Genomic DNA, 27,949 nt, shown 5'->3' with positions numbered 1-27,949 from the left:
AGTCAATTTCATGTCTCAACTCAACTGGACCACAGGTTACTCAGATATTTGCTCAAACATTATTCTGGGTGTGCCTGTGAGGATGCTTTTGGATGAGATTAACAACAGAATTGATCAACTGAGTAAAGCAGATTGCCCTCCCTAATGTGGATGGGCCTCATCCAATCAGTTGAGGCCAAATAGGACAAAGAGTCTCACTCTCTTGTGAGTAAAAAGGAACTCCTCCTGCCTGATTGCCTTTGAACAAGATGGTTGCTTTTTGGGGTTTTTTTGGGTTTTTTTTGTTGTTGTTGTTGTTTTCCTGCCTTCGAACTTGAACTGAAACATTGGCTCTTCCTGGGTCTCAATCCTGCCAGCTTTTGGACTGGAACTATACCATTAGGTCTCCTGTTTCTCAAGCCATAGAACTTCTACTAGAACTACACTATCAGCTCTCTTGGGACTCTAGCTTGTTGATTATAGATTTTGAGACTTGTCAACCTCCATAAACACATAAGCAAATTCCTTATAATAAATCTCTTCTCCCACTCATCCTCTTGGTTCTGTTTCTCTGGAGAACCCTGACTAATACATCTGGTAACTTCTGTGTATGCAGCTTTAGAACTAAGCCCTGTTTTGATCTGGGTTCTGTCAGATGCTGCTTGCAGCCTGTCTCCATAGAGAGCTGAGTAGCATCTACCTGGATTGCCTATGGCTATGCTGTTCATGTTTTGAGCAACATTATTCCTTTCTCCCATATCTCTGTGGACCATTATTTGTCTGATCCAGGCTCATATCGCCATACATAGAATGTCCTATATTATCCACACTATTGACTACCTGTAGCATTGCTTTTTTTCTGTGTCTATCTGGGTCTCTCTCATTTACTCATGGATCCTACTTTAAGATCACCATCAATTCACAATGATAAAGTAACTGCAGTTTGTGATTGGACTCTAGAAGTCTCCTGAAAACTCTCCTCTTCCACCGTTCTATTCCTCTGCAATTAAAATAAATCTGTGTGGCAATGGTAAGCTTTTTACGTAAGGTTAGTGTTATTTTGCTAGTTCACAACAAGTGCTAAAGATAGAGATGCCAAATAGTCTTTCATCTTATTTAAGGGACCAACTATTAGCCTCTGAATGATGTTTTATAAAGAGTACTGAATTCAAAAATTTTAAAAACAGTTATAGGGCTTCCCTGGTGGCGCACCTGCCGATGCAGGGGCACGGGTTCGTGCCCCGGTCCGGGAAGATCCCACATGCCGCGGAGCGGCTGGGCCCGTGCGCCATGTCCACTGAGCCTGCGTGTCCAGAGCCTGTGCTCCGCAACGGGAGAGGCCACAACAGTGAGAGGCCCGCGTACAACAAAAAAACCCCAAAAAACAAAAAAACAGTTATAAATCCATCTCTTTAACGACAAGTAGTCAGATGGGCACCCAGGTAGTAAATATCAGTAACTATCAGACCTGGGGAGCAAGAGGTTTAGGGGGGGCAATCATCAGTGTTGTGATGCTTATCTCTTCCCCTGAGTAGGTGACCAGAGCAGATTTGGGGTTGGGAGTGTAGCTCCAGAGTGAAAACGGTATGAAGATGTGGCCGTTGCCTCTATGGAGATCAAATTCTCAATTAGTGAGGGAAAGGTTAAAAAGAAAGATTTCCCACATTTGCTTGAATTAACATTCACATGTATACCTCAGTTTCCAAAATATATTTTTGTAACGTTTTTGATTCTTTTAAGTCTCAATGAATTTGAATTATACACAAAAAAATGGAATATCCAAAAGGAATACTTTTGAGGAACATTGAAGACTGTCCAGTTCAACAAGCTTGTTTTACAGGAGAGCAAGCAAGCTCTGAGAAATAGAGTTTCTTGCTAAGATCATAGAGCATCCAATCTGTTCCCCAGTTTAGTGGTACCCCAACACAACAGACCGTTTTGTTTTGTTTTTAATAGTTCTGCAGTTTGAGGAGGTTGTTGATTACCCACACTCATGTGAAGCATTTTTGCCCCCCACTTCCCTATCCCTCCAATCCAATTTAAAAGTTTTCATCTTTACACAAGGTAGGTTTTTATTAATTTCTTCAGGAATTAAAAACATCATATATAAATTATCTAAATAATTTGTTTAAAACATACCTGGAGCTTTGCCACAGACAACTGAGCTATAGTTTTGTTTAAAGCATGAATCATTTTCCCTGAGTATGAAAATTTCTTATACTAAACAAGGTGGACATAGCATGCAACTCACTATTTCATATTTTTTATTGGTGCAGTGGGATGCAAAAAAGGACATGCCTCTTTAAGGCCTCAGAAATAGAACCTTTATGGGAAAAAATTGAGAAAGCTGAAATAATCTCAACATTATCTAATGATAATATATTCCCACACTGCTATACTTTTCCACATATAACTGGAAATAAAATTGCAAAACTTTGAAAGATGAAAGGGCACAATCGAAAGGGACAAATTCTGTAGCTTTGATTCCAAATAAAATTAATGGAGATTTTAAAAACAGGCCTCAGATGACCCTACTATACAAAGATAATGCATAGCTATGTATTTTCAATGCAGTTTTGCATTGTGATCATTTTTAGAGACTGAAATGTATGTCTACTAATACCTTGAGCTAGGAGCAAATTCAACTTATAGACAAAGTATGCACCACAATATTCTGAATGTTAATTTGTGGTTATAGAACTGTATATATGTCTTTACTACAATTCCAGTATAGGAGACAACACTGAGATATCTTACATTTAACTGTTATATTCAACATACGAATCTTAACAAATCTGCATTTTTCTTGATTGACGATTATAAAGGGAATTGAATATTTGGAGATTTAGTCTAATTTCTCTCTAGTATTTACCAACTATTCTTGTGAGAGGGTTGACAATAGAAATAAAACGAAACATATATTTGAAAGTTCTGATGTTACGGTAAAAAGCATAAATAGAATACGTACTGGGTTTAGAAGGATTGTGAGGAAAAGTTCACCTCCTCTGATACTTTTATCCAATTCTTGGGGGCCTCCTGGATACTCTTTGTAGAAAATAGTGTGTGTGAACAACCCACAGGTCTGTCGAGGGAGGACCTGAGGAAAAAGAAAAAGCAGCACATTGACACGACTTAATTAAAAGCTCCATCACTGTGTCATGACTTCAGAGTCTGCGAATTTCATTCCTATTGGAGTTCCTTAACTGATAAAGCCAAAATATTAATGTAATCAAGAGTTGATGTTGGTGTAATTATGCACATATTAAGAGACTTGCTAAATAAAAGCTATAGGACAGCAGTCCCCAACCTTTCTGGCACTAGGGATAGGTTTCATGGAAGAGAAATTTTCCACAGATTGGGGTGCGGGGTGTTCAGGCAGTAACACGAGCTATGGGGGGGATGGTTCAGGAGGTAATGTGAGCGATGGGGAGCCATGGGGAGCCATGGGGAGCGACAGATGAAGCTTCACTTGCTCACCCACCGCTCACCTCCTGCTGCGCAGCCCGGCTCCTAACAGGCCGTGGACCGGTACCGGTTTGTAGCCGCGGGGTTGGGGACCCCTGCTATAGGACATATAGGTTAAAGCATTTTCATTCATGCCTATAAATCTCACTCACCATCTGAGTTATGTTAAAGAAATGGTAAAAAATAAAAGTCTTCTTAGGGTTGGTTTAATTCAAATATAGAGATTCTCCAGGGTTGCATTTTTCATGGTATTAGACCATTACTCTCCTTGTTTCTGAAATACAGTTTTACATGGTCCTCAGGTTCTGGGATTCAAAACAATGCGTTTTCATCACCCTCGCCACCTTTACTTTGTTTTGTTTTTACTACTCTGAATTGAAATTTTAATCACAGTAGTAGTCAGATAATCTAATGATTGCTTCCTGCATATTCTGTGGTTAATTCTGTTGTACATCTGAATGTTCAGCAGAGAAAGCAAATAAGTAATTTTATTCCAAAACTTATTTTGAATAATAAACTATAATCTAATGGAAAAATGCATCCAATTGCACAGAATAGCTATAATTTTATTTATTCTTTGCTTAATTTCATAACAGTTTGTATTAAATTCAAGGTAAATGAATGTGTGTAGTATTGGTTTAAAGGAATGTTTTTATTTAATAATATAACAAATGGTCATGCTACTCAGTTAAGAAAACTGCTTTCATGTTGCTTTGCAATTATATCAGAGTAATACTTTTTATATCGCCTTGATTTCTATGGACACCATATACTATTATTTGCATTATCAATAGCTCCATTTAAATCCAAGGCTTCTTTACGTCTTCTAGTACCAATTTACAATAAAATATTAAAGTTTTATGATTAAAGAATATTGAGTATTAGCTCTGGTTAACATATGTGCTATTACTTTTTCTTTGGTTTTAGATAATTATTAGATAGACAGACAGACAGGTAGATAATTCTAATAGCAATTTGAACAATGGACTGAAAAGATGTAAATCTTTAAAGGAGGGAGAACAGTTTGTAAACCTTTCCTATGATCTTGGCAACTGATGATGAGAACATGACCTAAGGCACTGGACGTGGGGATGGAAGTTTTAAAATGAACTATTTTATCTCAAAGTAAAAAATAGGATTTTTTTCATTCCAATGAATAATTATAAATTCCCATCTAATATTCACTTGGTTTTATTCTCATTTATAGGAGCATATCATTCTTACATCAGATTATTATTTTTTCAGTTAATTTATCTGAAAAGAAAATATATACCTTTGTTTTCATAGTATGCAAGAAAAAGAACAATGAAAAATGCTATCTTAAGATTCTTGAGTGTCTGAAAGCCAAAATAAACTGAGAAGATAAATTTAGCTTTCAGATGCTATTTGTTGGATTCTGTCTGTTGATGGTGTAGTGACTTGAGAGGTATTTAATAGACATGGAGAAACTCTCCAGAAGTATAAGGTCCCTAGACAAAACTTTAATCCAGAAACTGCAGTGGATGACCTATATGAAGCTTGTTTCCAATATTTTGAGCTTTGCCTTGAATTTGCCAAAACTACCTCACAGCTTAAGAAGCAAGTCTATGGGTAAGCAATGTAATAATGTGTGCCCACCATGGTAGCCAAGGGATTTATGATACTCATGTAAAAGATTTCTGAAGTTAGATTTTGTCTTCATACCACATGTAGATACTAAGAACCTTCAATACACACAGCAGTATATGCTCACCATGATGCTATCGTGAATGAAGCCCTTTCGGTACCGTGCAGGTTTCAAATGTGGATACTCTTCAGTGCTGGTGACCTGAATACCCCAGACCTTCTTCCAAGCTGCATACAGCTGAATATGAACTGGGTAGACCCCTGAGTGATGTGGTGCCACAGCATAGCCCATGTTGACAGGTATTCCATGTTCCTAAAAGAAAGCCAGAACAACATCATATGGAGTGTGGTCAATTGAATTCAACTAAAATTGTTTCCACAAACATCTATGCTAATGATGAGAAATATAAAAACTAATAGGGTAGAGTTTTATAATCCTATGATAGACACAGTAAATACTTTGGGCATGTGGTGTATAGCTAAGATTAACTCTGAATTTTGAAAATAGAAGGTTTGGGGGGAAGACAGGAAGAAGATATGGCCCTTTCTCAGACAGATACAAAAAAAAAAAAAAGGTGCCACTTGAGTAAGTACCCAAATATGGAAGACAGAATAGCCCAATGTGTGTGTGTGTGTGTGTGTGTGTGTGTGTGTGTGTGTGTGTGTGTGTCTATGATGTTGAAGACAACCAGAAAGGTAGGTATGAACCATAATGTGATAAGCTTTTACTGTTGACCTAAGGGATTGGGATTTATTCTATTTGAATAGTATAGACAGGAAGCTCTGTGAGCATGGAGGGCCATGATCTGCTCTATGTCTTGGGAAGAAGGATATAGTCACAACATGTTAAGATGAACTAGAAGTGGGGAAGAAATGAATCAAGGCTGTGCATTAGGAAGCTATTACAATGGCGCAGATTAGAGGGCACATGAGTACCTAAACTTGATTGTTGGTGGTCGGATTAAAAGCCTGGGGATAAATGCCACACAAGATTCAGTGATGTTTTGGATACTGACGGTAAAGGAAAAGTGAAGATTGGTTTTGGGTCTTAGCAGCTCAATTTATTTTTATAAAGCCTACTGTTTACTATGAGATGCTTGCCTTGGGTAGACAGTCAACTCTAAAGGAAAAGAGGTATAAATTTAAAACAAGAATATGAAAAAAATTGTCGAAGAATGGTATTATATTGTGAAGTACACGATACAGATCTGCAGTCTTCTAATTTCCGCTTCTTTATATTTCTCCCTTGAAATGCTTATCTGCTTTATAAAGATGCCTTATAGGATTGAATCTCATCAACTGAGGTTATAAATGACAATATACAGTAATACATGAAGGCTGATTGAATCAATAAACAGAACACAAAAGTGTTGACTTGACAATTGCCATTTATATTTTCTATTACATGACACAAAGCATAGGAAAAGAATTCAGTTTGGCATAATAAGCAAGTAGTGAATGGGTCATATATCTACAATACCTAAGTCATACGCCACGTTCAGTTCAGAAGATGGGCCCTAAATATTTTGCAAGTTTCCTTCATTCTTCCTTTTATGGAATGACCCTCATTGTATGGCCAAATTCACCTCTCTTTCACTAGGAGTATGTGTTTTCTAACATCTGTTACAATAAGTGACTGTAGAAAGACTGAATTATGAAATCAATGCTGTAAAGTGATATGGAGTCTTTGGCTAGGTATTGGGGAAAATTCATTTCTTTGTGTGTGCAGAGGAAAAATACTTCTTCCAGGAGCCTGTATTTTCAATATAAAGCAAAGTTGGAAAACTCCAGTAACAAAACTACTAGGACTACCAGAGGGAGCAGGCAACTACTGTTACCCTGACACTCACTGGGAAGAATGTACTGGAAAAAGCCTTAGATCTCTGGTTAGTTCCATGTTGCCCAGTGAATTGTCACAAAGTGTTCTGAGGATGAGTATCGCAGAGTAGCCAAGATGTGGATGCACTGGGTATGAGATACAGATGAACTTTCTCATGAGAGAAATCTAAGGTCAAGGGTGTTCAAACCTTTCTGTCTGGTAAATAGAATTTGTATGACTGTTGCTTAGAGAAGTAGTTCTGATTTACAAAAAGGGGGAAGACAATCTGTTATACTCTTATTACTCTTTCAAACGATTCATACCGAGGTTTCATAACTGTCTTGTCCCATGACTAGAAGAATAACAAAATCATCGGTGTATGAATCCTAATAGCCTTCACCAATCATTTTGTTAGTGTCCATTTTTTATCACTGTTTAATATTTTATTTCAAATTTTGGGCCCAGAACACTAGATAAGTGTGCGAATCTTCCAGAAGCAAAGAGATAAAAAAAAAAAAAATGAGAGAATTGAAATATTAAACAGCTGTATCTCTTCAGAAAAAAAAGACATTTCACTTTTGACAGGTAGTTAAATGAACTGTAGAACTTTCATGAAGAAACCAGAAGGTAAAAAGCAATTGATTTGGTGAGTAGGAAGGAAGTAAAAGGATTTTATTATATTTATTGATTTCTGGGAGCTTAATGTTCTACTGCTTATAAGGTCATCTTATCACACTGACAACTGGAGCTCAATCAAAATAGTAAATCACACTAGATAATTATGAGTTTATATTTTTTCAATCTAAATGATAACACAAAATGAAAAGTAATTCCCTAGTCAAACTCTTTTTCTGTTATCAAGGGGCTTTCTATAGAAACCTTCATTCTTTACTGTCCAGAGCTTAAAACACCCTTCCCAGTGACTTGGTAAACTAAAAAGTGAGCTAAACATATATTTACACAAGATCACAAAAATTGCAAAATTTGAAAGACTTTCTAATGTGAATATAGGAAGCATTGGAGACTACAAAATTAGACATGTAAATGACAGAGTAAACTAATTCAAACGTGGCTTTTATTATTTATTAAAACAATGTCTTTGAAAAGATCTAGGAGTTCTATGATATCATAATATGAGATAACACCACAAATGTTTATGGGAAGCTTAACTTGATCATTCCTATTTACATGAAATTCCCAGTTGATTGGAAAATGAGATAATGTGGTAACTTACAGACTATATAAAAACAGGGTCATCATTTTTCCAAAACTAGAAAATATATTTAGCACCAAACATCTAACGTAATGGAAATGATCTCATTTAATTTTTCTTTAATCATTCTTACTGATCCTATCTGCTTGCAATTGCTTAGTACCTGATAGTCATGAAGTGTTTTTACATTCATGTCTAACATTATCCTCATAATTACCCTGTGAGGTGGCCTGGATTATCAAATGTGGAAACTGAGGCTCAGAGAAAGCAAATGACTTACTCATGTTCACAAATGTCAGAGCTAGAATTATACCCAAGTCCTCTAAATTCATTGCTTTTGCCTTTCTACTAGGTTGCTACTACTGTGACCCTCTCTCCCTGCTCCAAGTTAATGACTAGAAGCACTTTACTGACAAAAGGGAATTGATTTTAATATATAGTTCTGAATTGGAACTCCTACCACTCTATTTTTACTTGGGGGGGTTATAAAGCAAAATTATACATTTCCCAAACTCTGCCGCTATCATTTTTGATGCAAACAAGTTTCAGCCAATTAGAAGTACTTAGGATAGATGTCAGAAGGAAGCAGGTGGGCAGATGCTAAAGTCTGGCAGCTCCTGGCTCCTGTTGCTGGTACGTAAGATCTTTTCTGAAGCAGTATTTGGTGCCCATTTGCAGGGCAGCGGTGAAAACTTCTTGCTTCTGTCAGAGCTCCAGTGGCAGCTTTAAAAGCAGTGGCCCCACTAGGGAACCAGTTCTGTCTGGCTCTGCAAAGTCCCAGAAGAGTACAGCCTAGAATCTGCTCCATCAGCCCTTCCAAAGTTTTTGGAAGCACTTAGATCGCTGAATAAAAACTCCCTTTCAAAAAGTTCCAAATGGCTTCTGCGTCTATCATGGAAATCTGACTGATACAAGTGGTCTTTCCCCTTTCTAATAAGTATAAAAGGTTTAAGAGGTTCAGGTGAGATGTCAGTGGTTGGAAACTAGGAAAACTAGAAGAAGAGTTTGCTAAAGCACTGCCCAGCATTTCTCCAAGAAAACTCATTGATACATGCGAAACACCTATTTGTTTAGCTAGATACTATCATGTTATATATATGACTGTTAAATCCTATGTTGATCAATGACTAGTGTATAGAGAAAATAACTAGGAGACTAGTCTATTTAAATAATAAAAGTCACAGGTGAACCCCATGGTGAAATCGTGTTATAACAAAAGAAGGGGAATGGATTGCACTGAAAGAACATTGCTCTAATGGATTAATTCTGATGACTTGCAAGCACCTTTGTGCCAGCACGTAAAGCAATACCCCTTCATAGGATAAACACGTCCTAATATACAGGCAAAAAGAACTGCAGGCAACATATGCAGAGGTGGAAAGAACAATCTGTGGTCAGTCATTGGTAGATACTCTTTAGAAGACCTGGCACACCATAGAGAACCAGAGAAGAAAAGGAGAAAACTAGGAGTTGGGAGGATTGGACTCATGGACATATAACAGATATTTCCTACAGCTACCACAAATAGCTGGACAGTAGCCTGAATAATGGTTGGAGGTCCTGATACAGAGAGGAGAAAGAGCCAGACAAATGGCAGTTTTCCCTATCATTATGACCTTCTGTTTACACTCCAGGAGATATGGCTTGTGAAACTAGACCTAATACATTTAGGATGGTTTAATAGTCCCAGTGTTAGCACCATGACTGGCACATTGTTGGTGTTGAATAAATATTTTTTAAAGGAAATAGCAAATAAAATTTTTTATTAAATTCATCATAGAAATTTAATAAATGAATAGAAAAGAAAAATAAATAAAATGATTTTTGCATAAATGAATGTACTTGTGGTAAAGAGATACTTCATTGAACAGTAACTTTTTTTTTTTTTTTTTGCGGTACGCGGGCCTCTCACTGCTGTGGCCTCTCCCGTTGCGGAGCACAGGCTCCGGACGCGCAGGCCCAGCGGCCATGGCTCACGGGCCTAGCCGCTCCGCGGCATGTGGGATCTTCTCGGACCGGGGCACAAACCCGTGTCCCCTGCATCGGCAGGCAGACTCTCAACCACTGTGCCACCAGGGGAGCCTGAACAGTAACTTTTTGAACTTAAAGTATTGATTTGTCTTCCTAAATATACAATTTCTAGGGAGTGACACTGGTGCTAAAGGAAACAGATCTCATTATCTAATTTTCCTTTTAATAAGGACAATGTGGAATCACTTGTCAACTTTGACAATGATCCTAGGATCATTGATTTTGCACAGTGTTTGGAACTGAAATTGTCTTCTGTTTTCATAAGTGATAAAAGCAATGACTGTGTGACCCTGGAAATTGGCTGGGTCAGTCCTTACACTTTTTGGACTGAAGCCTAGTAAATGGTGACAAATCTCTGGAGAGCTCTGTGTTACAAATGGATTTTTCTTTTGAAATAGGAATAGCACAGCAATAGTATTTCTTCTATAGTGTGAACTTTCCAATTCTAAGTAGAGCTATTTTGGGCAACTGAGACACATCCCTTTAATATTCTTGACCCTGCTGAAGGTCTTCTTAGCTGCTTGAAAAGAACTAACACAAAGACTAAGCAAGTCTTCATTCACACTGTATAAAATGTGGTTGATTAAGCATTTTCATTGCTAACTTTTGGTATCCAGAAGTCCCACTTCATTGACAATCATTCAATATATATTTATTATGTATAATAACATACTAGGAGCCATTTGTTGCAGAGGATACAGCATTGAACAAACAGACAGAAATTCCTGCCATAGGGAAGCTTATATTTTAGTGGGGTGAGACCAAGATTACACAAAACAAGTAGGTAAATTGTATATTATATTAGAAGGGCTAAGAGCTACTGGGAAAAATAAAGCAGAGAAAAGGAGAGGAATGAAGGGGTATGGGTTGCAATATTAAATAGATTATTCATGGAGAAGGTAATATTTTGAAACAAGGTCTAAAGTTGTAAGAGATTAAGCCATACAGATAACTTGGAGAAGATCATTCCAGGCAGAAGGACAGTACATACATTGTTGTGAGTTGAAAGAACCTCAGGTATTTTTGAGGAAGAATAAGAATTCAGTTGCTCTTGGAGCAGCGTTAGCAAAGGGGGAGAGTAGCAAGAGATAATGTCAAGAGGTGGCACTGCTGCAAGTAGCCTTGTCAGTTATTTACTGAACAACTCCAGGGGGCACCATTCACATCGACTATGCTTTTACAGAGGTTGTATGATGCAGTGTCACTGACAAGAAGGAAGGGGTACAGAGCATTTAAGTCCTTAATGTGCCACAAAAGGATGTTGGTATTTACCTTGAATGAGATGAGAAGCTACTGGAAAGTTCTGAGCAGACAGATGATCTAGACTACAATTTAAAAAAAAAAAATTCTTCTGGCTTCTATGTTGACAGCTGACTGAAAGGAAGTAAGGAGGAAAGTAGGAGCCAGTTACTAGGTCTTGGTAACAATCTAAGTGAGAGATAGTGATAGCTTGGACCAGGGTGGGGACAATGTAACTGGTGAAAAGTGATTTTATTCTGGATATATTGTGAAGGTGGAGCCACAGAATTTGATGATAGATTGAATATGCAAGATGAGACAAGGTGCTCAACTAGAAGGATAGAATTTCCATCAAGTGAGTCTGGAAAGTTTAAAAATTAAACAGGTTGGGCTTCCCTGGTGGCGCAGTGGTTGAGAGTCCGCCTGCCGATGCAGCAGACACGGGTTCGTGCCCCGGTCCGGAAAGATCCCACATGCCGCAGAGCGGCTGGGCCCATGAGCCATGGCTGCTGAGCCTGCATGTCTGGAGCCTGTGCTCCACAACGGGAGAGGCCACAACAGTGAGAGGCCCGCGTACCACAAAAAAATAAATAAATAAATAAAAAATAATAAAAAAAATTAAACAGGTTTGGGGGAGAAAGGACATATGTTTGACATTAGGCATTCAATTGGATGTCTAATGTCTTCCCATTCAATTGGGAAGTCAAATAAATAAGTTTAGCATTTAGAGGACCAAGTTCAGCTGGAGAGCTCAAGATATCAATTTTATTTAAAGTCATAAAACTCATTAAGATCACCAACAGAATGAATGTGTAAACAGAGAGAAGAGGAAGGCTAAGTCTTTGGGACAGATTAACATCAAGAAGGCAGAGAGGAGAGAAGAAATCCAGAAAATACACTCAGAAAGAGTATTGCAAGTGAGATGGGAGGAACACCAGGAATTTCCAAGGAGAACTAAGAATTGACCATTGGGTTTAACACTGGATGTCCTTTAATGAACTGGAAAAGAGAAGATCTGGTGGAGTGGTGAAGGGCAAGAAAATCAGAGTGGATTTAAGAGAGTCTAGAGGGAGCTGAAATGATGAAAGTGAGTATAACAACGATTTTAAGAAGTTTTGCTAAAATGAAGAGTCAAGAAATGGTGCTGTAGCTGGAGAAACAACATAAGCACAGGACTATCTAAAGATGGGAGAAATAGCTGCATGTTTATAGAAAGGGTAATGATTTAGAAGACAGGGGAGAACTAATGGAATTACAGTTTTTTATATTATATAATTAAAATATATATATATTTTTAAAATTTTTTGCTTGGCCAAACCCAGCGTTAACGTTTATTTCATCCTCAAGACCCTAGGAGGAAGGTAGTGGTAATCCCGTTGCAGAGGCCAGGGAAGCTTGCTGATGTCACGCAGCTGGTGTGGGTCTGGGCTCGGGCTGAGAGGCCAGAGCCTGCACTCCCGGCCACTAAGGTGCTGAGTAGGGTCGTGGGAGTTGGGAGTACCTGAAGCCTGGAGTCCGCAGGGCTTTGTGGGTGCTGAGCGGGTGGGCCCAGTGGCCTCAGTGCTCGGTGACCGGGCGTGATCTTCCACCGGAAGGGGTAGTAGCGGTAGTCGGCCGTGACCTGTGTGTGGATGTTCTTCCGCCTGAAGCCCGCCTTCAGCAGGGCGGACACCTGCGTCTCTTGGAACACGGTGGTGATGTCTGAGTAGTACTTGGACTTCATCAGCTCCCCCAGGAGGTGAGGTTGCAGTAGGTAAGGATGCTCCCTGGCTTCAGCAGGCGGAAGGGCATGGTCCCTAATGAGGTTGAACTGGTGTGTGTGCCAGGTCCCCTCACACAGCGGGTACGTGTCGTACAGGATCCCATCAAAGTGACTGTCTGTCAGGGGGGGCGCCACTTTCTCCCACAGGCCTTTCAAGGGAACCACCTTGCGGGGAGGCCGCTGAGCCCATTCCTGGAGCCGCTGGAAAACTTCGTCGTTGCATTCAACGATCCAGTGCGCGTCGATGTGGGCCTCCTGCACCTTCGTAGCTGTCATGGCCGCGCCGAAGCCCACCTCCAGGACCTGGCCCTTTCTGGAGGCGGTGGCGGCCGCCAGCGCTTGCAGGTAAGGGTCTCCCAGCTCTCCATTGCCAGCTCGCCCAGGATCTGCAGGTGCGTATCCAGCCCCGCGCGAAGACGCGGGTCGCGGCGCTGGCGCTGGTGCTGTGCGCCGCCCAAGCTCTGGATGCGCAGGGCCAGGTCCCTGCCTGGCCTTCTGGGAGGGGCCCTGGAATGATATTCTCGAACCGTTGGGAAGGGACGTGATTGAGTGCAAAAGGACAGAATTTGGTCTTTGCATTTCTAGCTCTTTTATTCGTTGTTTCAAGACAGGAACCAGGATTGTGTGCTGCCCTCACAGCATGCCAAGCCACGACGAATATTTAGGTCACTGTTAACACAGTTTATGGTAATAAGGGGTACCTACATATTCAAAAAGATTGTACTAAATAATTAGGACCACTTGAGTAACTAGCTCTGAAGATTATTATAATTTTTATGTTTTCTTTTCTGTATAGACATGCTCACGTTTCAAATTAAAATCAAACCTATTATTATATTTACATTTTGTTACCACCACGTTGAAGTAGTAGTTGTAGTAATGGGGCCATGTGGAAGTCCTCTTTCAATTGCTTGACCTTTTTTTTTTTTTTTTCAGTGAAATAAGAAACTCATCAGTTGAGAATTAAGATGGGGCAAGACGTGTAGTAATTTGCAGAAAGAGAAGGTATGAAACAGTGATTCAGGAGAGTAAGATTGTGAACAAAATAAGGACTTGCTGTGTAACTTCTGGGCAGTATTGAGCTCCACTTGAGGTCTGTGGTCATGGTTTTAAAGTGAGAACAATTAAGTGTTGATCTAGCCACATTAATTTTCGGGGGTACAGGAGTGGACTAGGTAGAGATTTGGATTTAAAAGGAGTTGAGACTTTGCAAGGGAGTTACCTTTACCAAGTTGAGACTTTGCAAGGGAGTTCTCCTTTACCAAGAAATGTAAAGGAGTTCAGGGAGGATTCAAGAGAATGCTTATAATGATGGGTTCTTGAGAAGAGCTTAATAAAGAGGAAAGCAAAGACCTGTGAAGAGTTTGGGGCAGCAAAGATGTGATATCAGGCTATCTCAGGAAATACTAGATCTGCATTTTAGTACCTTTCTCTTCATTGTTGCCTCTGCTGCATGGAAAGATCTAGTTCTAGATGTAAGTTAGTGACAAGAGAAATGATACCAGATAGTAAATATTTAGAGCTTCTAACAATGCCTTTAACCTGGAAGGAATAACATTCAAGATTCTTTGTAAATGTGTTAAGAGATGGAAACAAGAATAGTATGATCCATTCCATTATGATATCATTTCTATAGTTACTATAAGCAGAAACGTGCAAAAAGAAGGTACTCAAGATAATTTTGCTTAATACAAATCACAGCATTTTCACAATACGTTCATCTGTAATTTTATCTCAAGTAAATAATGTAACTAACTTACCTTCCCATATATTTCCATTCTTAGTACCTCAAATATCTATACACAGCAAGTATTAAATAATTTTTAAAAATCTTCTACCTGATTGCCTATGTTCATGAAATAAAGCTCTGGTTTAGATGAAATGGCTAGGGGTGTGTGTGTGTGTGTGTGTGTGTGTGTGTGTGTGTGTGTGTGTGTGTGTGTGTGTGTGTGTGTGTGTGTGGTAGACAAGCAGAGGAAGGCAACTTGTCCTTTTTGAAACTGGCTGGAATGTCCTTCATTTTAAAATTTTGCTCACATTTCCTAACTTTTTGGATGCTTCCACAGTTATATAGCTGATGGTTTAGAATCATTAATTTAAACGCATCACTTTGCAGAAATAGATTTGCATAAACTATTACTCTGAGCAATGGAATATATTTCTAATATTATTTTTGAGACAAGCTGAGATTTCCCTTAGGAGTCATTTTTCCCCTTAATGCCAGCTTAATGCATTTATGGAAAAATGCTTTAAACATTTGGTGTAGGAATGAGCCATCCCTCTGGTTGTAAATTTTCTCCCCCACCTCCAAAATACAAAGGGTTATTACATGTTGTCCTCTGTGACATCCTGTGCCTTCTCTAGGAGTTAAAATAATTCCCATCTGTGATTGTTTCCAATTTTGTGGAAACTTTACTACCATGTGAAATAAATTTCATCAGACAAAAAGCTTATGTTAATAAATGGTACATATATAATAAAAAAACTTAAATAAATTATGATGACTTAAGTAACTGTCTATAAAGATGGGTAAATTACTATACGTTTCTGTAGACATGCCATACCAAATATTATACTTCCATTTTGTTATTTTCATGTTAAAGTGGCATGATATTTGGAAATCAAAGTTTCAATACAGTTTTCGTCTCAAAACAACTCCAGTTCAAGCCCTTCAGTTCTACTATATTATTAACCAGCTTTAACTCTCTCCACTGTCAACATGTTTGAAAACAATTTCTCATATTGCTCAGGTTACTGCAGAAGTGACTGCATGGAACTGAAATGTTGACTCTGAAGAGGTGATTACAGAATGATGAAAATGTTCAGCCCCTACCGATAAAGCATAAAAGAAACTATCTAGCTGAATTTTTCAAATTGAAAAACAAAAGAGAATAAAAGAAAAGAAAACGAAAAACATGTGATAACTACTGCTTTTGATGGATTATCCAATTTGAATAGGGTATACTCAGTAGAGCAGGAGTTAAATTTTTTAAAAAATCTTGCAAACCTTGGCTTTTGATTAGCTCACAATCATTTATTAATTAAAAACAAGTTTGGTCATTGAAGCAATAAAATGAAAATCTGTCACTGAAAGTTAATTATGCTATTATTAAGCATTCTAAGAATTCACTCACAAAACTGCTATCTAATAATTGATTGATAATTAGGCGTAAAATTTTCACTATCAACACTTCTTAAAAAGTGTTAGGCCATGTTTAGGGTATTCTATATAAATATTCCTTTGAAGGGTCTACAAATTTTAGACAATGGGGCAGTTTGGATGTAGGCAAATCTCAAAACAGCTTAAGAGAAAAAATGCAATGGAAAAGCACTGGATAGGAAATGGTCAAACTTTGCATCAGAAAAGCAAGAAACAGTGGATTGAGAAAAAGAAAAGTGCTTATTTTTCTTGAGTAATTGGAAATCCAGAGATGAGTGGTTGGTTCAGAAGTTCAAGAATGCCAGAAGTGAGGTCTCTGATTCTCTTGGCCTTTCCTTCATGTTTTAGATGAATGTCTTTGTTCCAGCCAATAGGACCACATACTAGGCAAGAGAAAGGAACAAAGGCAAAGTGCAGAAGGGCAAACATCAGCCATCTCTAACCTGCTTTCCTGGAAGTTCCATACCGTGACTTACTTTTATATCTAATTGGCCAGAACTATGTTAAATGCTCTCTACCTGAAATAAAAGCTGAAAAATCTGTCCTCTAGCTAGACATTTTGGCTCCACAAGCAAACTTTGGCTTTATTCACTAGGAAGAGTGTGAAAATGGGTACTGAGTATGCATTCAGAAGTGATGACCAAGTATTAATCTGTACCCTATCAGAATGTAGAAATAAGAATTCTCATGCCTTGTTGCTAAGCAGCCCACTTCCTAATCTTATGTATAAAAGGCACATAAGAGTCCTGATCTAGGAGGTAAACAGGAGAGCAGTAGATTAGAATACATTAATTAGGGGAGGTGTTATGAGAATCTGGAGAACTGGAATTTCAGAAGGTAGAGTTCTAAGCAAAAGTGATCAGAACAGTTGGATTTAGGGTCCCTGAGGCCCTGAAACCTAGAGGGAAAAGTTCCTTCATATTCTGGCTCCACATGAACTACACGGGCTCATTTTCTCTTAATTCCCAACTCAAAGCCTCTTCTGACACCAAATCAATTTCTTCTTCTTTTCTTCAATATTTTATGCTCCTTTTGGAGATTCGTAAGGGCAAGAATTATCAGAAATGTATTTTATGTTCCACAAATTTCATATTTCTAAGGACACAGCAAGTTACCAATAATCATTATGGATAGATGTACATTAATTAGGGATTCATGAAATACTGTCCATTATTATGATTCCAATTTGAGATACCTTCCTCTGCATCTTTATAGGTCAAAGTGTGTAGTTCAAAGTTTGGGAGACTTTTTCTCCAAAGGGCTATGTAGGAAATATTTTAGGCTTCGCCAGCAACACAATGTCTCTGTCACATATTTTTTTTTGTTTACTTGATTTTTACAACCGTTTACAAATGTAAAACCCACTCTTAGCAGACCAGCCATACCAAAACAGGCTGCAGCTAAATCCCACAGGCAATAGTTTCCTGACCCACAGATAGGTTGTTGCTGAAGCAATATATATTGATATATATTTTGTCGCAAGAGTGGAACACGTTCTTTTGGGCACTATCTTGTGCCCTTTCTCATACTGCTCCCTCTGCTTGGATGCCCTGTTCCTGCCTTCTGCCTCAAGCACACCTACTCATTTTTCACAAGTGTTGTTATCTCAATTGTCTGTCCTGTTTATGATTTTTCTTCCTCTTATAACTAACCCGTGTCTCCTTTGTGGCTATGCTGGGCTCTGTACCTGTCTCTCAAAAACCCAAAATGCTGTTTTGTTAAACTGAAGTTATATCCCAAGAATAAGCAGCATCTCATTCATTTTTGCATCCTTGGTGTCAAGTAAAGTGCTTAGTAGATAATACACATTCATTAATTACCTGTTGAGGAGAGGAAGGAAGGAAAAGAGGGAGAAAGAAAGGGAAGAAAGAAGAAAGAAATGAACAAACAGCTGAACAAATGAAAGACGGGAGTTACTTTTTCACACTGGAGGAAGTATCTGAAAATTTTTGGACATAATTGGAAAGCAATAATTTCAAAGATTCAAGAGTTCACATAGACATGTATCAACTTTTTTTTTATATTTCGCTTATTTTCTTTAAAAACACAACTTTTATCATGAATGTTCCTTTTTCCTGGAATGTTTGGTAAGATATTGGTCTCTTTGAATCACCAAAAATTAGTGACCACATTCAGTACTGAATGATGGATAGATGGAGGACTGCAAAGCAAATTAGACTATCTTGGATCTGTTCCCAATGTGCATATTACATTACCTTGAAAAAGTCACTTGGTCGTTTTACAATCATCATCAACCTCTTATTTCAAGAGGAATGATCACATGCTTCCTGAAGAAATATGGTAAGAATGATGGTAGCCATGATGATGATGAGGAGGAGGACAAATGCTTTTTGAAAGACTTATGTGCCAAGCACTTAGCTAAGCATTATACACATATGAACATGTACACACATCACCTAAACCTCGTAAAAACCTATGTGGTAGAAACAACTATCATCTCCAGTTTACACATTCATAATTAAAGCACTGGAATTTTAAGTCATTTGCTAAGGGCACCCATCTAGTAATTGGCAAAATTTGAACCAAGATACATCTGAAGCTAAACACATGAACTTGCTACTCAGGGCAATTAGGCTGTGTCACACACAGGGTAAACTCACATCATAAAAGATTTTTATGTATAAAAATAGTTAAGGTTTTGTTTTCTGCAGAGGAACGTGAATTTTTCTTTTATATTTTGTGCACAGTTTATTGCTCTGTATTATATAAATAAAACTTAATATTTAGAGGAAATATTTATTTACCTTAAAGCAAGTAAATTAAATATTAACAACTACTTTACGCAGTTATCAGCTTACCTCCTATAGGGGGAAATCTTTGTTGCAACTGTTATATGTATCAGCACTTGAAAAGAATTGGAGCTCCTCTAGTTAATCTTAAAATATTATTTAAATGCATAAAAACCATAAAGCAGAAAGAATGACTTTCAAGACTTTATACTTACTAAAAATAATGACAACAAGGTATCCATAACAGACAGGTGCAAACCTTGGTAGATTCATATCAACGCATCTGAGTAATATAAATAGTTCATTTCCTTCAATTATTGCTGCCCAATATTAAAGTGCATTCTGTAGGTGGCATTTATTCCTTTGAGATTAAACATGTTCAGGAAAAAAAAAGCTACTGTACAGAAAAAAGATACTGCAGCTAAAATAGGGATTTGGGGGATGGGGGTGTCTGATGGTGCCCTCTGCTAAAAAAATCAAATAGATAAATATGTATTGTAGAAATTTTCTGTCTAAGGGAAATTCTTTTATCTACCCATCAATACCAGACTGGCAAGTCAAGGACTGACCATGATACAACACATGACAAGAAAAGCCATTGTTTTCTCTAAATCCATTACAAAGCAGTATGAATATTAATAGCTAGTGAAAAACCAATTCTAATTTCCAGGCAAAAAGTTTATCCTATTCTTCATGGCCTAGGTTTGGTGAAAACAGAAATTGAGAACTTTAGCGACTGCTTGAATAAACTAGCTAAGAATTTTATTAAACAATATCATCCTACTTGTAAAAAGGCCAAAAACCTATACCTATCTGCTGTCAATGGGTAGCTGAAAGCGAAATCAAAATATTTTCGCTTGTTACACAATGCATTGATAATTATGCCATTAATACATGAAATTTTCCATATTAATCTTTGAAATTTTATACAATAACATCTACTTCTCTCAATACAGAAGAAAGGTCTGGGTTCTTCAACTATTATTCAGCTTTGCAGAAGTCACATATATTACCTTAATTAACTGGACTATGGTTAACAAAAGGCCATTAGAATAACAGGGCACACAAGTTGGTTCATTTTACCTTGGGAAGATACTGTCTGGTTTTCCCACAGATCATCAGCTCTTGCTTGGGGTGTTGTATGGTGCAATTGAGAACAATGAATTAGGAACCACAAGGCAGAGTGTGGGTTCCCTGTGTGACCAAGTACAAGTCACTTATGAGCTCAGTTTTTTCATTTGTGGAATTGAGAGCTTTCATTATCACTTTAGAAACAAACCTAGGAAGCCTTCTCTACCTGATTTCCAAGCTCAGGGCAATTCAGATTCACATAATTTTACAGATATCAGGGGTTTCAGTGGTCATCTACTTTGACCACTTCATTTTACTGAAATGGGAATCTGGCTACTAGGCCCAGATAACATGACAATGGCTAGAAAAGAAAGCTACCAACATTACAAACAATAGACTGGAAAACTAGAAAAAGTAGACACAAGAATTCAAAAATTCTGTGAACATAGTTTAGGAGCAAATAATCCATATAATCACAGCTGACTCTGACAGCACAGCAGGAAAAGAGTACAGTAAAATCATTTGTATTAACATGAAAACCTTTAGCTGTTGTGAAAAATGTGTCATGATGCTTAGGACACATTTACCATTTTAAAGTGGTAAGTTATGTATTTTAAAAGGTTACTCTCTGAAATGCTTAAAACAATAAAGCACTCAAATGCTAAAGATTTTCAGTGACAAATGGATAGCTCACTTATTGTAACACAATATTTCATCTTGATATAGCATATATTAAAGGTTGAATCTATAGCTGTGCAATTTTTTCACACTAAGTTTTATTCACTTTTATTGTAAATAAAACACAAGAATATTAACAGGAAGGTACAAAGGATTGTGATATTTCAATATTGTCACAGAAAAGGAATATGGTAATGGATGAATTGTGTCTGTGAACAATAGTTTCGAACAAGAGATGAGAAATATATGCATATATAATATAAAAAGAAAAAATTAACAGACATAATGATGAAGGGATATCTCTACTGACCACATGGATATATGGAAATACTTTTAAACTGTTGGAAAATGCCATCTATAAATAAACATTCTATATTCAGTAACAAAATCATTTAAATGCTCATATCAATGAGCTTCAAGTTTGCTGGCTGGTATCCTATAATCATCCCACTGTGATTTTATTATTTTCTTCTTTCCGAACACCATTTTGCTCATCATAGGTTTCCAATAAGTAGAATTAAATATATTCAAGATCATACAAATATTCCATTTACTGAACATTTAGCAAACTTTCACTGCTCTGTCTTCCAAGGTAATGCCATTAATATTTGATTTCATTATTTAATGCTTTTTCAAGCTTAAAAATATATTTTGCCTGTTTCAGGATTAAAAACTGATACAAAAAATCGTTTCCAAATATATAGTGGGTTTTAATTTGAAAACCCAGTCTAGAAATTCTAGCTTATCAGGGGAAATTACCAGCAATTATAGCTGCATTTCTATCACAGGGCTTAAATCTAAAAGTAGGATGGCAACTTTGGTATGGAGAATTAGGATAGTGGATTACACAGACTGAAGTACATGAAAAACGAAGTAAAATACAAGTGGTCCCATCCTTAAGGAGCAAGGAAAAGGGAAGAGGGAAGATAAGACTAGAACACAGGCAATTAACTTTTAGGGAGAAGAGACAAAGGCAGTACTTTCCTCTCTCTTCAACTTCTTTTCAGTACTGTCAAGGATAACTTCTGAATTAACACAAGATGATGTCACTAAAATATTCTTTAACCCATATCTTTCTGATTTGTTCTTAAGAGTGTGTATATGGTGTAGAGAATGGGAGGTAAGGAAATGCTCCTCCAAATTCAAGAACCCCAGAGCCTGGATGACATTATATTAGCAGTGACTTGTAGGGAGAGTAGGATAAAACTGGGGTCAAAACCAGAGTCACCAAACTGGGAGGAGCAGCACAACACAAGTGTGATAACTGAAAAACAACAGTCATCATCAAGGACTGCATGAAGGGAGGCGCACTGGAGACTTTCAAGTATTATTCATTAAAAAATGAGATGGCAGCATATAGAACACAATATAAGGGGCCAGATGCTAGGGCCTTGTGGGCTCTTTTAAGATAGTTTGAAGGGCTTTCAGACAAAATGTCACAGAATCTGAATTACATGTTAACAAGATCATTGTAGTTACTTTGATAAGAATAGACTCCACAGGGTCAAGAGTGGAACTGGAGACCAGTGAAGAGGCTACTGAAACAAATTAGTCAAGAAATGATGATATTCTTCTTTCTCTAATTGCCTTAGGTGCAAGATTAGGTTGTTTATTTGAGATGTTGCCTGTTTCTTAAGGTAGGATTGTATTGCTATAAACTTCCCTCTTAACTGCTTTTGCTGCATCCCATAGGTTTTGGGTCATTGTGTCTCCATCGTCATTTGTTTCTAGGTATTTTTTGTTTCCCTCTTTGATTTCTTAAGTGCTCTTTTGGTCATTTAGTAGTGTATTGTTTAGCCTCCATGTGCTTGTATTTTTCACAGATGTTTTCCTGTAACTGATAACTAGTCTCATAGCGTTGTGGTCGGAAAACATACTTGATACGATTTCAATTTTCTTAAATTTACCAAGGCTTGATTTGTGATCCAAGATATGATCTATCCTGGAGAATATTCCATGAGCACTTGAGAAAAATGTGTATTCTGTTGTTTTTGGATGGAATGTCCTATAAATATCAATTAAGTCCATCTTGTTTAATGTATCATTTAAAGCTTGTGTTTCCTTATTTATTTTCATTTTGAATGATCTGTCTATTGGTGAAACTGGGGTGTTAAAGTCCCCTACTATGGTGTGTTACTGTTGATTTCCCCTTTTATGGCTGTTAGCATTTGCCTTATATATTGAGGTGCTCCTATGTTGGGTGCATAAATATTTACAATTGTTATATCTTCTTCTTGGATCGATCCCTTGATCATGATGTAGTGTCCTTCTTTGTCTCTTGTAATAATCTTTGTTTTAAAGTCTATCTTGTCTCATATGAGAATTGCTTCTCCAGCTTTCTTTTGATTTCCATTTGCATGGAATATCTTTTTCCATCCCCTCACTTTCAGTCTGTATGTGTCCCAAGGTCTGAAGTGGTTCTCTTGCAGACAGCAAATATATGGGTCTTGTTTTTGTATCCATTCAGCCAGTCTGTGTCTTTTGGTGGGAGCATTTAATCCATTTACTTTTAAGGTAATTATCAATATGTATGTTCCTATTCCCATTTTCTTAACCCCAAAGTTAGCAGAAGGAAAGAAATCATAAAGATCAGATCAGAAATAAATGAAAAAGAAATGAAGGAAACGATAGCAAAGATCAATAAAACTAAAAGATCGTTCTTTGAAAAGATAAACAAAATTGATAAACCACTAGCCAGGCTCATCAAGAAAAAAAGGAAGACTCAAATCAATAGAATTAGAAATGAAAAAGAAGTAACAACTGACACTGCAGAAATATAAAGGATCGTGAGAGATTACTACAAGCAACTCTATGCCAATAAAATGGACAACCTGGAAGAAATGAACAAATTCTTAGAAATGCACAACCTGCTGAGACTGAACCAGGAAGAAATAGAAAATATGAACAGACCAATCACAAGCACTGAAATTGAAACTGTGATTAAAAATCTTCCAACAAATAAAAGCCCAGGACCAGATGGCTATACAGGTGAATTCTATCAAACATTTAGAGAAGAGCTAACACCTATCCTTCTCAAACTCTTCCAAAATATACCAGAGGGAGAAACACTCCCAAACTCATTCTATGAGGCCACCATCACCCTGATACCAAAATCAGACGAAGATGTCACAAAGAAAGAAAACTAGAGGCCAATATCACTGATGAACATAGATGCAAAAATACTCAACAAAATACTAGCAAACAGAATCCAACAACACATTAAAAGGATCATACACCATCAACAAGTGGGGTTTATTCCAGGAATGCAAGGATTCTTCAATAAACACAAATCAATCAACGTGATACACCATATTAACAAATTGAAGGAGAAAAACCATATGATCATCTCAATAGATGCAGAGAAAGCTTTCGACAAAATTCAACACCCATTTATGATAAAAACCCTGCAGAAAGTAGGCATAGAGTGAACTTTCCTCAACATAATAAAGGCCATATATGACAAGCCCACAGCCAACATCATCCTCAATGGTGAAAAACTGAAACTGTTTCCACTAAGATCAGGAACAAGACAAGGTTGCCCATTCTCATCACTCTTATTCAACATAGTTTTAGAAGTTTTAGCCACAGCAACCAGAGAAGAAAAAGAAATAAAAGGAATCCAAATCAGAAAAGAAGAAGTAAAGGTGTTACTGTTTGCAGATGACATGATACTCTACATAGAGAATCCTAAAGATGCTACCAGAAAACTACTAGAGCTAAGCAATGAATTTGGTAAAGTAGCAGGATACAAAATTAATGCACAGAAATCTCTGGCATTCTTACACACTAATGATGAAAAATCTTAAAGTGAAATTAAGAAAGCACTCCCATTTACCACTGCAACAAAAACAATAAAATATCTAGGAATAAACCTACCTAAGGAGACAAAAGACCTGTATGCAGAAAATTACAAGACACTGAGGAAAGAAATTAAAGATGATACAAACAGATGGAGAGATGTACCATGTTCTTGGATTGGAAGAATCAACATTCTGAAAATGACTCTACTACCCAAAGCAATCTACAGAGTCAATGCAATCCCTATCAAACTACCACTGGTATTTTTCACAGAACTAGAAAAAAAAATTTCACAATTTGTATGGAAACACAAAAGACCCCGAATACCCAAAGCAATCTCGAGAACGAAAAATGGAGCTGGAGGAATCAGGCTCCCTGACTTCAGACTATACTACAAAGCTACAGTAATCAAGACAGTATGGTACTGGCACAAAAACAGAAACATAGATCAATGGAATAGGATAGAAAGCCCAGAGATAAACCCATGCACATATGGTCACCTTATCTTAGATAAAGGAGGCAGGAATGTACAGTGGAGAAAGGACAGCCTCTTCAGTAAGTGGTGCTGGGAAAACTGGACAGCTACATGTAAAAGTATGAGATTAGATCACTCCCTAACACCATACACAAAAATAAGCTCAAAATGGATTAAAGACCTAAATGTAAGGCCAGACACTATCAAACTCTTAGAGGAAAATATAGGCAGAACACTCTATGAGATAAATCACAGCAAGATCCTTTTTGACCCACCTCCTAGAGAAATGGAAATAAAAACAAAAATAAACAAATGGGACCTAATGAAACTTAAAAGCTTCTGCACAGTAAAGGAAACTATAAACAAGGCAATAAGGCAACCCTCAGAATGGGAGAAAATATTTGCAAATGAAGCAACTGACAAAGGATTAATCTCCAAAATTTACAAGCAGCTCATGCAGCTCAATATCAAGAAAACAAACAACCCAATCCAAAAATGGCAGAAGGCCTAAATAGACATTTCTCCAAAGATGATATACAGATTGCCAACAAACACATGAAAGAATGCTCAACATCATTAATCATTAGAGAAATGCAAATCAAAACTACAATGAGATATCATCTCACACCAGTCAGAATGGCCATCATCAAAAAATCTAGAAACAATAAATGCTGTAGAGGGTGTGGAGAAAAGGGAACAGTCTTGCACTGTTGGTGGGAATGTAAATTGATACAGTCACTATGGAGAACAGTATGGAGGTTCCTTAAAATACTGCAAGTAGAACTGCCATCCCACTACTGGGCATATACCGTGAGAAAACCATAATTCAAAAAGAGTCATGTACCAAAATGTTCATTGCAGCTCTATTTACAATAGCCAGGACATGGAAGTAACCTAAGTGTCCATCAACAGATGAATGGATAAAGATGTGGCACATATATACAATGGAATATTACTCAGCCATAAAAAGAAAAGAAATTGAATTTTTTGTCGTGAGGTGGATGGACGTAGAGTCTGTCATACAGAGTGAAGTAAGTCAGAAAGAGGAAAACAAATACTGTATGCTAACACATATATATGGAATATAAGAAAAAAAAACGGTCCTGAAGTACCTAGGGGTAAGACGGGATTAAAGACACAGACCTACTAGAGCATGGACTTGAGGATATGGGGAGGGGGAATGGTAAGCTGTGACAAAGTGAGAGAGTGGCGTGGACATATATACACTACCAAATGTAAAATAGATAGCTAGTGGGAAGCAGCCGCATAGCACAGGGAGATCAGCTCGGTGGTTTGTGACCACCTAGAGGGGTGGGATAGGGAGGGTGGGAAGGAGGGAGTCGCAAGAGGGAAGAGATATGGGAACATATGTATATGTATAACTGATTCACTTTGTTATATAGCAGAAACTAACACACCATTGTAAAGCAATTATACTCCAATAAAGATGTTAAAAAAAAAAAGAAATGATAGATATCAGTCCTTTCATTTTTCAAAGCCAAGTGATAAATATATAATAGTAAAGATGTCTTCTGTCTAAACTAATTGTCCATAACTATAGTTAAATCTGAGTAATTTTTTATTAAATCAAAATAGTTGGAAAGTCCTCTTTTATTCTCCAATTCAAAACATGATTCATTTAGAGATATGCAGAGATGGGTAATAGCTCTTCTTGGGTACATATTTTGCAACTACACTTTTAACTTTTATTATATCAATAGGACAGTTATATGAAAATACTTTAATAAGGACATACATTTGAAATATCTATAGTCTTTTAAGAGACTATCAGCAAGACACTGCATGAAAAAATATTCACGAGCTTTCATTTAAAATAGTCTATGTCCAGCTTAAAAAAAAATGATGATAGAGTTCAGACATCTGGAATGGTGCTGTGAGGAGCTCCGTGGTCCCTTTTCCAGCAAAACAACCATACCTGGTAGAAATTATTTTTTTAAAATGCCAAGCATTTTAAATCTCTGGAAAATGAACCAAGAAGATACAGCAAAGAAATATTTATTCAAGAAATCTACTAAGATTGGTAAGAACAGTGAAAGTGTGTAGCATTTGACCATGGCCCACCCCTTTCCCCACTTGCTCTAGTTTAAAGTGGCAAAATCCCTACCCACGTTGGGTGCAGCCAAGAACACAGCGGGTACCTCTCCTCCTCAAGGCAGCCAAACTTGTAGAGCAGAAACTGTACCCCAGATGTAGACCAAGAATACTGGAACCATGATTTGTCCTGGCTCCAGCTCAATTATAGGGTGCTAGTTCTAAGCCAGGAGAGGCAAGCTGAGAGGACCAGAGGCTACTATCTCAACCCAGCACCCTGATCATAAATCTGGGTATCACTCTGTGAGAAGGGGCCATTATCTCCACCCTCAGCTCTGGAGCATTGGTGTAGAGATTTTGCCCAGGGTAGGAGGCACACCATAAGAAGAGAGAGTTCCTAAGTTCTCTCAAAGGGAACTAACTTTTTTTGGGACAGAGAGTTAAGAAGTTCAAACCTAAGATCACTCTTGAAAACAAATGATGATTTTGATAATAAGCAATTAAGAGGAGGTTGTTTTCATTTTAATTAAGATTAACAACAAGCTGATAATAGACCAAACAAAAGTTTACTAGACAGAATCGGGGAAAGAGACAGCTCGGGTTGCTCCTGGAGTCATAAAAAGCCTCATATACTGGCTTCAAAGACTACTGTGAAAAGGCCCACATTTCAGTGGTTCAGACTATGGCACAATTTGCATCCTAGGGCATTGTCAAAAACAATAAAGCATATTGTTGGTAATTACTGTAGGTTCTTATCTAGCTAACTTTTATACCTGGCTAGCTGTCTGCCACAGGCAGACAGCTTAATAGAGACATCAGGAAAAGATGTAAAAGCAACCTTACTAAAAATAC

At 37.5% G+C, this 27,949-nt stretch overlaps 2 protein-coding genes across 2 annotated transcripts in view; both read right to left on the bottom strand.

The window, feature by feature from the left end:
* LOC141275670 (bifunctional heparan sulfate N-deacetylase/N-sulfotransferase 4) overlaps positions 1-27,949 on the bottom strand; it is a 139,248-nt gene that overhangs the window by 949 nt on the left and 110,350 nt on the right. The window contains exons 4-5 of the mRNA XM_073804696.1: positions 5,177-5,362; positions 2,948-3,076 (exon numbers count right to left, since the gene is read on the bottom strand). Coding sequence (XP_073660797.1) covers positions 2,948-3,076; positions 5,177-5,362 — 315 coding nt within the window. The remainder of the gene's footprint in view (positions 1-2,947; positions 3,077-5,176; positions 5,363-27,949) is intronic.
* On the bottom strand, positions 12,694-14,881 carry LOC101318079 (guanidinoacetate N-methyltransferase). Its single transcript, XM_019927984.1, is given in 5 exon segments — positions 12,694-13,079; positions 13,082-13,136; positions 13,138-13,466; positions 13,469-13,620; positions 14,874-14,881. Coding segments are annotated over 5 exon segments (930 nt in total).

The sequence above is a fragment of the Tursiops truncatus genome, chromosome 5, assembly GCF_011762595.2.
Source record: "Tursiops truncatus isolate mTurTru1 chromosome 5, mTurTru1.mat.Y, whole genome shotgun sequence".
NCBI lineage: Eukaryota > Metazoa > Chordata > Mammalia > Artiodactyla > Delphinidae > Tursiops > Tursiops truncatus.
Note: the sequence above shows the minus strand (reverse complement) of the source record. Positions and strands in the feature narration are given on the sequence as shown.